The sequence below is a fragment of the Rana temporaria genome, chromosome 3, assembly GCF_905171775.1.
Source record: "Rana temporaria chromosome 3, aRanTem1.1, whole genome shotgun sequence".
Classification (NCBI taxonomy): Eukaryota; Metazoa; Chordata; class Amphibia; order Anura; family Ranidae; genus Rana; species Rana temporaria.
The window spans coordinates 218,785,360-218,799,646 of NC_053491.1; the positions used below are offsets into that span (position 1 = coordinate 218,785,360).

At 39.8% G+C, this 14,287-nt stretch overlaps 1 protein-coding gene across 1 annotated transcript in view; it reads left to right on the plus strand.

Annotated features, from left to right (window-relative positions):
* CHST11 (carbohydrate sulfotransferase 11) overlaps positions 1–13,207 on the plus strand; it is an 87,996-nt gene extending 74,789 nt beyond the window's left edge. Inside the window, exon 2 of the mRNA XM_040344263.1 lies at positions 7,267–13,207. Within this exon, the coding sequence (XP_040200197.1) occupies positions 7,267–8,121 (855 nt within the window). The 3' untranslated portion in view covers positions 8,122–13,207. The remainder of the gene's footprint in view (positions 1–7,266) is intronic.
* Positions 13,208–14,287: the final 1,080 nt, after the last annotated feature.

Here is a 14,287-nt window from a genome sequence, read left to right on the forward strand (position 1 = left end):
GATGAGACATTTTACAGCCTGCCCTTCAGTTTTTTTTCTAAATTTTGTGAAATGTATAGGTTTGCAGTTCTGCAATTAAAGACATATAGCTAGATTCAGAGAGAGTTAGGCCGGCGTATCAGTAGATACGCCGACCTAACTCGGAATCTGCGCCGTCCTAAGTTTAAGTGTATTCTCAAACTGAGATACCTAGCTAAGATACGACAGCCTGCGCCGTCGTATCTTAGGGTGCAATATTTAGGCTGGCCGCTAGGTGGCGCTTCCGTTGAGTTTGGCGTAGAATATGTAAATGACTAGATACGCCTATTCACGAACGTACGTGCGCCCGTCGCAGTAAAGACACGCCGTTTACGTAAGGCGTTTTCAGGCATAAAGTTATTCCATCAAATAGCTGGACTAGTCAATGTTAAGTATGGCCGTCGTTCCCGCGTCGAAATTTGAAACATTTTCGTTGTTTGCATAAGTCGTCCGTGAATAGGGCTGGACATAATTTACGTTCACGTTGAAACCAATACGTCCTTGTGGCGTACTTTGGCGCAATGCACACTGGGATATGTACACGGACGGCGCATGCGCCGTTCGTAAAAACCGTCAATCACGTCAGGTCATCCCCCATTAACATAAAACACGCCCCCTCATCCTAATTTGAATTAGGCGCGCTTACGCCGGCCCTATTTACGCTACGCCGCCGTAAGTTAGGATGCAAGTACTTTGTGAATACAGTACTTGCCTCTCTGACTTAAGGCGGCGTAGCGTAAATACGATACGCTACGCCGCCTTAAAGTTGCGCGCACCTACCTGAATCTAGCTAATAGTATATTAGCCACTACAATTGCTCTTAAGCCTCGTACACACGATCGGATTTTCCGTGGACAAATCGTAGGACTTTTGTCCGAAGGGCGTTGGCCATGAACTTGTCTTGCATACAAACGGCAAAGAATTGTCGTCCAGCAAACACAAAACTACATGTTTTTTCAGCTCTTTAGCGCCACCCCCTTGGGCAACTTCTGCTAATGTTGTCTTATGGTTAGCATTGCTTCTGAGCATCCGTGTTTGTACTTTGGATTTTTTTCCGGTGGACTTGTGTACAACACACGATCGGAAAATCCGACAAGATGCTATCCCACATTTGTTGTCGGAAATTCCGAAAATAATTGTCTGAAGGAGCATACAAATGGTCTGATTATGCAACAACATCCTGCCATCACACAATTCCTGTCGGAAAATCCGATCCTGTGTACGGGCCTTTAGTCCCCACTCAAAGTGACCCTGTGAGTTAAAAAAAAAATCTAAATCTGGTAGCTTGTGTCTTTAACTATTGTTAAAGTGTGTACTCTGATGGCGGTGAACTCTCCCCACTGTCAGAATACAATAGCACAGTAGAAGGGATTTGATGTGGATAGGAGAATCAATTAATTTTCACCAAGTTGAATGAAAGCAAATTAATCATGTATGGGCTGCCTAAGTCAGATATCTTATAGTCTCGAATTGTGAGAAAGAGCAGTAAAGCTCCACCACTGTGTAGCACTGAAAAGAAGGAACCAGAGCCTGCATATGTGATGAGTTATGGTAGCCCCTGTGTACACATTAGGGATGAGCTTCTTGTTCGAGTCGAACCCATGTTCGACTTGAACATCGTATGTTCGACCGTTCGTCGAATTACGAACGTTACGGGCCGTTCGCGCCAAATTCGAGTGGCGTGTCATGGCCCATAATTCACTGCGGCATCGCAGTGCATTGCTGGCTGATGATTGGCCAAGCATGCACTATGACCCGCATGCTTGGCCAATCACAGCGCGCAAAAAACGGTGAGCCAAAATTGGCCAAAGCCAGGGTGGCTTTGGCCAATTATGGCTCTGGGGGTTTAGTACACGTCCAACACTATAAAAGGCCGCCTGCAGGTCGGCCTTGTGTAGTGTGTTGCGGCAGTGGTTAGAGACAAAGAGAGAGAGAGAGTGTAATTTTTTCTAGGTAGATAGAGCAGGCAGGCTAGTCAGTTAAAGGGGTTGTAAAGGTTTGTTTTTTATTTTCTAAATAGGTTCCTTTAAGCTAGTGCATTGTTGGTTCACTTACCTTTTCCTTCGATTTCCCTTCTAATTTTTTTTTTTATTTTCTTTGTCTGAATTTCTCGCTTTCTATTCCTCCTCAGTAAGGTGTTCAGTAAGCTGTTCTAAATGACTTTCCACCGCTCGAATGATGGTGGAAAGCTTACTGAGGAGAAACAGGAAGTGAGAAATTCAAACAAAGAAAACAAACATTTATAATTAAAATCGAAGGAAAAGGTTAGTGAAAAAACAATGCATTAGCTTAAAGGAACCTATTTAGAAAATAAAAGACGAACCTTTACAACCCCTTTAAAGTTACAGTGTGTAGAGCAGGAGTCTCAAACTGGCGGCCCTCCAGATGTTGCAAAACTACAAATCCCATGAGGCATTGCAAGGCTGAAAGTTAGAAGCATGACTCCCACAGGCAGAGGCATGATGGGACTTGTAGTTTTGCAACAGCTGGAGGGCCGCCAGTTTGAGACCCCTGGTGTAGAGGATATATATGCATCCCAGGTGTTGTATATATATTTATACACTGTATAGTTTAGCTAGATCAGCTCTTCCTAATTTACTGGTAGGCAGGTGATTGTGCTAGCTGCAGTATTCTCACATGGTGTGTACTGCTCGTGTCCTCTGCAGTTTGCACCTAAAGCTACTTGGTGTGTACTGCCCGTGTCCTCTGCAGTTTGCACCTAAAGCTACTTGGTGTGTACTGCCCGTGTCCTCTGCAGTTTGCACCTAAAGCTACGTGGTGTGTGTACTGTCTGTGTCTGTGCTATTTTTCTCAATGATTTTCATCCATATTGCAAGGACCAGACATTACATTAAAGCCGCAAGCAGTTTTAAATTACTTTTTTCTTATAGTAATCTCATTTTGTGCAGGGACAGTTTTAAACACGTGCCACTTCACAGGCATACTATAGACACCCAGCAGGTATGATATTTAAAGGAATTTTTTTTAACTTTAAGCATCATTAAAATCACTGCTCCAAAAAAAAACGACTTTTTTTTTTTTTTTTTATTTAAAACAACTGTTTTTAAAACTTTTATCCATAGATACATGTTCCCTGGGGCAAGACCCGGATTATTAAACCCGTTTTCTGACAATAACTTGCATATTAGGCTTTAAAATTAGCACTTTTGAATTTGCACGTTCGAGTCCCATTGACGTCAATGGGGTTCTAAATGTTCGTGCGAACGGTCGGTCCGTTCGAAGGTTCTGGTGCGAACCGAACGAGGGGGTGTTCGGCTCATCCCTAGTCCACGTAGTTACAAAATTCACATTAAAATGTTTCTCTTAATACTTTAACATAAGTGATCATTTAAATCAAGCTGATCACTTTGGTCCAAAATAAATTGCTAAGACTATACATTTCCTTTAAACATTTATTTTAAAATGATCCAAAAAAGTCGATGAGAAGGGCACCTACTGGAAAACCCAGTGGAGACACAATTTGATGAATTGTTAGTCTAATGTAGTTAGTCTGATTTCAGAATGTGCCAAAAGTTCTCCACCTGAGCTGCAAATTCTAAATGTGAAATGCTATCATCTCTGTATGCTGTAGCTTGCACCTCCAAGATGTTTCTGGTCTGGCACATTTTCACTGTAGCTCTGGCTGACTTTCAAGTTCAAAGTGAATAGCTTGAGTGATATTTTTGACCTCTACCAGTCTGTACAACAAATACTTGCAAGACAGACAGCTTTCTTTGCGACTGCCATATTTCTTTCTGACAACCCCTTTAATTAAAATGCTGATTTATGCCACTGCCTAAAGAATGAGTAGTAGTAGAATGGCATATTAATAGCATTGTTTTTTTTATTTTTTATTAATCAACTGTTGGATCAGTGCTTTTTTGTTTTCTAGGGCTATTAATTTAAGCATGTTACTCAATATTTTGAATAGTTTGTTCTTGTATATTTCGTTTTTTTAAGTTGATATAGCCTACAATAAATATGTACAAATATGCTGAGAACAGTGTCTGTCGTGGGCAGCTAAATCAAGCATGGCTGCTCTCCGATAAGATAAGGGAAGGGGTTTTGTAAATTCTGGCATCTCTAGAATGTGTTTTCTATTACTGTAGTATACACAAAGATTTGTGTCTCTCAAACTGAGCCCAGGTTCACACTGACAGCCGAAACTCGCACAATTTCATTCCCGCATGTCAGTCCCGACTTTGGGGGACAATTTCAGAGACATCTGTGTAAGTCACCAAAAGTAGTACAGAAACGACTTTTGGGAATCGGTGCGGCGCCGCAAATGCAGTGTCGCGCCGATTCGGACGATGCCATTGCCGGCAATTGCAGCTGATTTGCCATGTAATTTGACATGTCAAATCGCATGCCAAATCTACTTGTATATCTAATATGTACAAAAGTGTCCAAAAAGCAGTACAGAAGACCCATAATGTGGTGTGTGCAGTACAACACTATATTCTAGTGTGTATAGCACATTGAAGAGTTATCATTCTTGTCTCCTACTGTGCAATGCAGAGTCTGTATTCCTTTTCTACATTAGAACTCATTAACTATATGCCAATATCCACTTCATTCATTTATTAATGGGTTTCAGTATAATAATTGTGACACCACCTCTTCCTCCTTCCACATGTAATTATATCAAGCAGCTGGAGCAGAAGAAAACTGTTAATTGAAAGTTACTGTTATATTTGTCCATTTTTCCTGTGAGAGAAGTAGACACGTGTTGAGTTTATATGGCCCTGCTGTGTCCAAATAGCCAGAAGAAAGGACCCTGAGGCTTATTATGGAGATTTACCTGTGGGTAACAATTTTGACAGTTAAAAATATCGAGGCTGAGAGGTTGATGGATGTCAATTAGACTGCAAGAGTGGCTCCAAAATTTGGAGCCACCTGTCGTGCCCAGCCTCAGAACATTGTGTGCCAAATATGTATTTCTCAGTGCTAGCACAACATTTGGAAATAGTTTTACTTCCCTCTGTTGCACTTGCAATGTTAGTTATCAATTGTATTTCATTTTCATGAGAAAATGCAAGCTGGCATTGCTGAACTCCTTCTGTACAAAACAGTTGGCTCTTAGGTTGAGCCAAAGGTTTCAGTACTTTTAGGTCACTGACTCAGAATAAGTATGCAGATCAGGAGCTTGGACTTGTTTTATACTGGCTACATGCTTTGAAATGATAGCCTCTAAATTTCTCTCAGTAAATGGTTTCTTTTAAACGTCCTGAAACTAACATGGTAGCAGAGATTATCTATGGACAGCATATGCCCATCATTAGAATGTTGATGTCCTACTTGTTTTTCTTTCCTCCTTGTAAGTTGCCTAAACACCTCTCTCTCCTGCCTCCGATACCTGAATATGTCATAATTTGGTAGGTTTGTCCAATGCAAGTAAGCCTGACTGGCTGACAGTACACAACCTCCCACTCTGATTACTACTCAACAACAAAGAGAGGGTCCACGGACCTAGCACATTACCATTACACAATTTTTTCAATAAAGAAAACGAGTGATTGTCACAGTTGATAGTGCGGTATGATATATAAGCTGGTGTTCCGCCATCAAATATTTTTGGTTCTGAGGAAGATGGCTTGTCCCTCGAAATGTGTAAGCCATTAAGGACACTGAAAGGCCTTCCCATGTCATCAGTTAAGTGCTGTGGACCTGAAGGCAGTCTAATTTGCATTTCATGATACACATGCTAATGTCATGCGTTTGAGAGTATATCGCTTGTTTTATTTATTCAATAAATTGTGTAATTATAATGCACTAGGTTGGTGCACCCTCTTTGTTGTTTTTTAAATAGCAGACTTTAGCCCACTGTTGGCTGATTCTGGGTGCAAATATAAGCGCACTCTGGTGACCCACAAGGGAAGCAGGCCCAAAAAAGCTTTGGCTTTTGTTCGCTTTAAATAGGTTTTGCATTTTATTACAAATCTATGAGGTGCAAAACTTGCTTGACACAGAACAAATGCAGATCAGGAGGAGGTCAGCTGCACCTGTCAATCAATTCTGAATGACTTCAGAAACATCTCCAACTGATGCCATCAGCACAAGAACGTACAGTGAAAATACGACAGACTAAATGGTGTTTTTAATATGTGATTAAGCTTCTACTTTAATTTAAATATAGGGGGCCAGATCCACGTAGCCGGGCGCATTGTTGCGCCCGGCGTAGCGTATCTCTGATACACTACGCCGCCGTAACTTACAGCGTATTTTCCTTATCCTTTAAAGAATTTGCGCCGTAAGTTACGGCGGCGTAGTGTAACTTTGGCGGCGTAAGGGCGCGCAATTCAAATGGATGTGATGGGGGCGTGTTTTATGTAAATACGTCTTGACCCGACGTAAATGACGTTTTTTTTTAACGGCGCATGCGCCGTCCGTGGGGGTATCCCAGTATGGAAACGCCACCTAGCGGCCAGCGTAAATATGCACCTTAGATCCGACGGCGTACTAAGACGTACGCCAGTCGGATCTAGCACAGCTTCAGGCGTATCTTGTTTTGTGGATACAAAACAAAGATACGCCAAAGCAAATTAGAAGTTATGCGGCGTGTCAATAGATACGCCAGCGTAACTCCTTTGTGGATCTGGCCCAGGGTCTCTATGCACAGTGTTTTATTTTTATGAGAGCTTAAATTAGGTGATGTTAATGAGTCAATTAGGTGCAAAGGTCTTGTCCAAAGTAAAGGAAGACTTCTGTTTGGCATGGGTGCATTTGCTGTAGCACCCTCTGTATTTGACTGAAAGAGTAATTTTTAACTGAAAAATGTAATTGTAATTCTAGGGTCTTATGAAATGCTAAAAAAAACATGTTCTACTTTACAAAGGCATGTGTTAGAATTAGTATGAGTGTTTTCGTCAGGCAGTAAAAATTAACTATATAACTTTAAATAAAACGGGCTTAATAAACCATGAAGAAAATATGACCTTTTTTACATTTGTTGCTCAATTGTACAGCAAGTAACATGAAGCAAAATTTGAACGATGACACCAGCATCGAATACAGTTTATATTCTTAGTTATGATTTTTTCTTTAGTTTATGTAGATAATGTGCAATGCTTTAGTGTGACTATTTCAGTAGTTCTGCCATTGAAGAAAGCATGTGATTTTTTTTCTGAGCCACATCCCAAATGTAGTATGGAGGAGTGGTTTTGCTAAACAGAAATGTAATTTGTGATTTTATGTGTATATTTTGGTCTTTAATATGTATCTAATCTTGCTTCTGTTTTTTTTATAAAGGTGGAACTCTCCAGCAATGCTGTTTTGAACCAGATAAGACGGGATCAGGTCACAGATGTATGTCGGGCCAATAATGTTTTAAGCCGGAAACGCCGTGTACTAACTCCCAACGACCTGAAACACTTGGTGGTTGATGAATATCATGAGCTGATTTACTGCTATGTTCCAAAAGTGGCATGTACCAACTGGAAGAGGGTAATGATGGTCCTTACAGGAAGAGGTAAATACAGTGATCCAATGGAAATACCAGCAAATGTGGCTCATGTCTCCTCCAACCTCAAAACCCTTAACCAGTATAGCATTCCAGAGATCAACCATCGCTTGAAACATTTCATGAAGTTCCTATTTGTTCGTGAACCTTTTGAGAGATTGGTTTCAGCCTACAGAAATAAATTTACCCAAAAATACAACACGTCCTTCCACAAACGCTATGGCACCAAAATAATAAGGCGGCAACGTAAAAATGCCACACAGGAAGCACTACTTAATGGCAGCGATGTCAAATTTGAGGAGTTTGTTGCTTATCTTATTGATCCACACACCCAGAAAGAAGAGCCCTTTAATGAGCACTGGCAAACGGTCTTTTCTCTCTGCCACCCATGTCATATCCATTATGATCTCATAGGAAAATACGAAACCTTAGAAGAAGATTCTAATTATGTGTTGCAACTGACAGGAGTGGGTAACTATCTGAAATTTCCCACCTTTGCCAAGTCTACCAGAACTACTGATGAAATGACGGCAGAATTTTTCCAAAACATCAGCTCAGAGCACCAAACTCAGCTCTATGAGGTCTACAAACTGGATTACTTAATGTTCAACTACTCAACTCCAGCCTATCTAAAACTAGAATGAAAGTCCATCCATGTCTAGCAAAGGATTTTCTTACAGCGTGAATAGAGGGTCATTTTGTAAATTCATGGCAGGCTGAAGTGGGGTTAGGGTGGGAGGGATGATAGCGATGTATTTGTACTGCGAGCAGTGCAAACAAAATAATTTAAATTTCTTCATAAAGAAAGACTGCTCTCTTTAGAGTAAGAGGAATCCAAGCTAGTCTGAAGACACGTAAACTACTACTATGCTGTTCTCAAGTTCCGTGGCGCCTTCATGCTCTATGTAAATTGTCTATAAATTATTTATAGTTATTTAAACTATGTCTCTTGATCTGATTAAGTCTATTGTTTGTCTATAAAAATATATAGATATATCTGTGTATATCTCTATATATAATATATTTGTATGTGTGTGTATATACATATATATGTACATATGTACATATTTTCAGAGCCAAATATTAACAAATTTCAAATCCAGGCTGATCCATTTAGTAGTTTGCTATTGTCATTGGATTTACATGACCATTTTCAAAAGCTAAAACTCATGAGTTTCACCTCTTATACAGAATGAATAGTTTTATTTTGAATAGCAAACAAGTAATTACATGGCATTATTAACACTACCCTTTGGATTTTGTGCTTTTATGTCAGTAATTTATATTGTGAAGTTTAGAAATTCATGCTTGGTTTATGTGTTTATAATCAGGTATACATGTTTATGAGTTTAAAGTATGTAGGTCTAAAAAGGCATTTCCAATACGTCCATTCTGATTGGTATTTATTGCAAATACTTATAAAATGCAAACGATGCAATTGTAATATGTAGTGATACCTCTTTTGTTTACAGTTTAAATAATGGACATGTAGATAATGCAGTGAACAATATGGATCATTTGATCAAATTCAGTATTGATAGAGAATTCTAGCCTTGTTCTGTAAACCATGATCAAGGATTCTTTTGGTGTATTTAGAGAGTAATATGTCCTTCTCCAAGATGCGCTCTCAGTTCATTTTGAATTTGCTCATTGTATTTAAACATAGAAATTATGCAAAAATTGGCATTTATTAAGTGCAATTTGTATTCAGGTGCTGCATATAAGAACAGAGCTTTACCCCCATAAACTTATTTTGGTGCCAGTTAGTTTACATTTTTGTTAGAGTTTTAAGGTTCTAAGAAAGGATTGTTGTTATAGCAATGTAAAATTCTAGAAGCTTGGTATAATATTCGTAATGAAAAACTCCAGAAGCTGGAGGGAAATGGGCACTATGCGAATCTGTGGGAAATAGGCATAGAAGGAGAAATGTACATTTTCGGCAGGTTAGACTTAGGCTTAGATAAATAGCATTTAAGAAGAAAGGAAGGACATAGTATTATGTAAAATTTCAAGAGAAATTACAATATTGACTACATGAAACTTCAAGAGGAAAGGCATAGTAGTCTCTATGTAAAGCTCTAGAGGTTCGAAAAACTGCCAAGGGTGTGTTATAGTAATAATTGTATAAATTTACATAGAGTAAGACCGTGTAGGTGGTAAAGCATTTCCTACATAAAACTCAAGGGACAGGGACGTAGTTAGCACTATAACTTTGTAAAACAAGTGCACTTTCAAAAAATAAAAAATGTGATCCTTAAATATACCCAGAAGCTTAAACATGTTTTCAATTAGATATTTTAAATTTCCCCTTTTTCTCATTTGTTAATGGTCATCAAGGGTCCTCAGAGTTTAAAGTGGAAGTCCTGTCAAATACTATAAGTTTAAACCTGCCCCTATCCCCATTCTAAGCCTACTAAGTAACCTGTAAAGGAAAGATATCTATACTTACCTATTCTGAGGGTGCTCCAGTCCGATCACATGATTGGCTCCCATCGCTGGCTTCAGTGTAGAGGAGGAACAGCCAACAACAGATTCCTTCTAGCAGGGGTCAGCAACCGGTAGATTGCGAACAAGTGACTGGTAGAACATGGTCTGGGCTTGCTGACCTGCCATTCCAAAGCATCAACCAGAGTGCAATGTAGAGGGACTACTTGTAAAGTTAGAGCTATAGAAGGGAGCAAATGCTGCAGAGGCTGATGCCTCCTCTGTAATTCTGGCTACTGTCCCATGCGGAGTGATACCAACTGCATTCCATCTCTTATCCCAGCTAACGATCTCCAGAGTGGTGCCAGCAGCAGGTCAGTGTGAAGCAATACGCTGGGCACAATAGTATAGGGTTGCTTTCACACTGATGCAGATGTACTGAGCTGCACCCACGGTGCAGGTAAACCGCAGCACATCATTGTCAAAACAGCTTTATAGGGACCTCAGAACAGTAAGGGTTCATTTACATTTGCAGTTTGGGGGGGTGGTAAAACCCCATAGCTAAGATATGTTTTTATCACCCCCGCACCTCCTTTAGCTGCAGTGGCCGGGGCATTTCGTAGCCGCAGCAGGAGTTATATGCCCTGTCATGGTTGGTGGGTGTAACACTTGCCAAGCATGACCCAAGTAAATGAGACACCCCAACTTTATGTGTGAACAAGCCCTAAGGGTGTCTCTGCTGAATGCAACTAAGAACTCATTGACAAGTGAAGGAGGCACTGCTGACAAGAAATCGGAGTGTGTTTGACAGGTGGGGAGGAGGCAATATATGTTGTTCAGGTAGATTTCCATCTCTTTAAAGGCACTTTCACACTGGGGCGGCAGCTCTAAAATGCTTTTTGGCTGCTAGTGGGGTACTTTTAACCCCCACCAGTGGGCAAAGAAGGGGTTAATATCACCCGCAATGCTTTGCAGGCGCTTCGTCAGTGGTGCCCATTCATTTCAATGGGCAAGGATGTGTTAGGAGCAGTGTATACACTGCCCCTAAACTGCCCCAAAGATGCTGCTTGCAGGACTTATTTTAACATCCCGCAAGTGCACCGCTCGAGTGTGAAAGCACTCAGGCTTTCACACTGGAGTGACAGGAGAGGCGCTTTACAGGTGATATTTTTAGAGCTAAAATGCATTTTAAGCACCTCAGTGTGAAAGTAACCTATGGTTTCCTACCTCTACCTTATAGTAAGTCTATGGGTGATGTCACTGTGTTGGCTTTGCAACCGTTGTTGGCGATCTCTCCTCTACACTGAAGCCAGCCACTGGGGAGATCATGCAACCAGACAGTGGTGCACTCAGTGGTGTGACAGACAGAATAGGTAAGTATTTGCATCTTTCCTTTACAGGGTAGTTAGTATAGGGGCTTAGAATGGGGCTGAGAGCAGGTTTCAGCTTAGATAGAATTTAACTAAACTTCCACTTCAAATGTCCTTATTTGTGCATATTCATGCAGGAGGCATTGAGCATTGTGTAAAAATAGTTGTATAGGAAGACATCCCAGTCTAGCTTGCATCTGGCTAGCAGGAATCATCTAGGATGAGCTCAGCTAAAGTAAATACCAAGTATGCGTTCTGTCTGCACTTTCTTTGCAACTGTTATTCTTTTCTGAGAAATGTTTAAAGATCCTGATATTGAAGTCATCAAATCAGTTGGGTGTGAGGAACAACATATGTAAAGCTTATTTTTATCCACATGTGCACTTATCTTTTCAAAGACCAGAACGGTAGCATATAATAGGCATTATGTGAGAGGCCAGAGGGTAAGCCTTAGATAGCATTGTGTAAATTCCAGGTGGAGGGTTTAGGTAGAATCAATGTCCTTCTTATCATCATTAGCATTACAAGGAAACCAGTAAGAATGAGGTAATGATCACTGTCCCTTATTGATGGTAAAATGAAAATATACTGATAACTATTCAGAGTTGTCTTTTTCAAACCATCTTTTGGTTGTATTACCTTTATTTCCTTAAAATAGTCACCTATTTTTTTTAACTTAAAGTGATATTAAACCTAAAAACAGAAATTCAAAGTATTGCAACTTACCATTTTGTTTTACCTGGTGATCCAACAAAAAAATCAGTTATTTTTCAACTTCTTTAACTGACCAAGCTGTCCAACAAAAGCAGCTGTTAGAGAGTTGACACCATTTAAAGTGGTTGTAAAGCCTAAAGGTGTTTCATCCTAATGCATTTAGGTAAAAAACACTACCCTCTCCCCAGAATGACAATGCTAAGGGTAGCTCTTTTATTCCTCTATAGAATGGAACCATCTTAAAACATGAAGTGTGTTACTGGCCAGATCACTGGGTGAAAGTAAAGGAGAAAAGCCTAAAAAAATAATAAACAAATGCAACCACTATATTTAAGGATTGAATTACATTTTGGATTTACGTTCTTGTTTTTGGGTTAAATACCATTTTAAGGTTTTCCAAAATGTAACTGTTCGGCAGAACTAGGGTACCCAGCCTTATGATGCTTTAGAACATGCCAGGGGTATACCCTTTAATGACTGCCTTACTGACCATTCCTAACCACCTGACACAGCACTTGAGGATGGCAGAATTCCAGAACACACAATACCCTACATTGGTTGGCCTTTAAATACAACTCTGAAAGCTAAAACACATCCATAGTAAGTGCCACATTGTTCTCTCTTGACACACATTTTGTAAATGTATTTGAATTCCAAGATGCCTGGTCATGATATTATCTGTTTCCCATTTACACGCAATAACTGATACAGAATACTGGTAATCTCTGTAACAGGAATAACTGTATATTAGTAAAGGCTTGTTTTATTTGTTTTATGTTCTCCGGCGAGTCCTACAATTGATTGCAGTCCAGCTACAAGCAAAGAGACAGCCTGCACCTCAGCCCCACTGGGCTTTGTATTGTCTTCCTGCTGGTCAGTAAACGCTTAGCTCCTTTGCTTTATTTTGTCCTTTTTTTTGTTCACGGATCATCATGTGATTCTAGATAATAAAGAGCCATTGAAGCTGTTACATGTTCCCTCTGAAGTGAGGCTGTGCTGTCCATATTGTTGTACATAATGTTGTTCTATAGACTTTTTTTCTGGCTTTGGGTCTGTGCATCACTTTGCAGAGCAACGTTTTGCATGAACCTCAAGCCTCATCTACTTAAAAAGAAGAAAAAAAAAAACTGTAATCTACTGGAATGGCCAAAAGATAATTTATTAGTAATGTATTAAATTGTACAAAATGTTGATCAAAATAAATTCATTACTTATGCAGTGATGACTGTTGTATTTAATGAATGAGAATATAAATGAAGCAGCTACAAGTGTGTGTGTGTGTGTGTGTGTGTGTGTGTGTTTTTGTGTGTGTGTGTGTGTAATATATATATATATATATATATATATATATATATAAAAAAAAACTATATTCTCAAAAGTATTGGGACACCTACCATTACACGCACATGAACGTTATAGCATCCCAGTCTTAGTCCGTAGGGTTCAATATTGAGTTGGACCGTCCTTTGCAGCTATAACAGCTTCAACTCTTCTGAGGAGGCTGTCCTTAAGGTTTAGGAGTGTGTCTATGGGAATGTTTGACCATTCTTACAGAAGCGCATTTGTGAGGTCAGGCACTGATGTTGGACAATAAGGCCTGGATCACAGTCTCTGCTCTTGAATAGACACACTCCTAAACCTTGTGGAGAGCCTTCCCAGAAGAGTTAAAGCTATTTATATCTGCAAATGGTGGGCCAACTCAATATTGAGCCCTACGGCAGTGGTTCTCAACTCCTGTCCTCAGGACCCACTAACAGGCCGGGTTTGCAAGAAAACTGAAATACATTACAGGTGATTTAATTTGCTGCTCAGTGATTGCAGTTTTCTAGTCTGCATCTCCCCCTGGTAATACTTAAATACTGGCCTGTGGATCCTGAGGACCAGAGTTGAGAACTACTGTCCTACGGAGTAAGACTGGGATGCCATTAAAGTTCATGTGCGTGTAAAGGCAGGCATCCCAATACTTTTGATAATATAGTATATATAATTATTGTGTGTGTGTGTGTATATATATATACACCCCCAGAAGCGATTCAGTTCGCATGTGCCGCGCTATATAAGTTTTTTCATTCATTCATTCATATATATATATATATATATATATAAAAAATATTTTTTTATACAGTATATACAAACACTGTATGTGAAGAAAAAAATCAAGAAAATATGGGGCTTGCCACTGCTGAACAATTTCTCAGAATATTAAAACCTTTGGATTTGCATGGCAGGCAGCATTAAAGTTTGTTACCCCAACAATTCATATTTCTGATCTGTGTCTGTGTTACCATGTATTAAAAAAAAT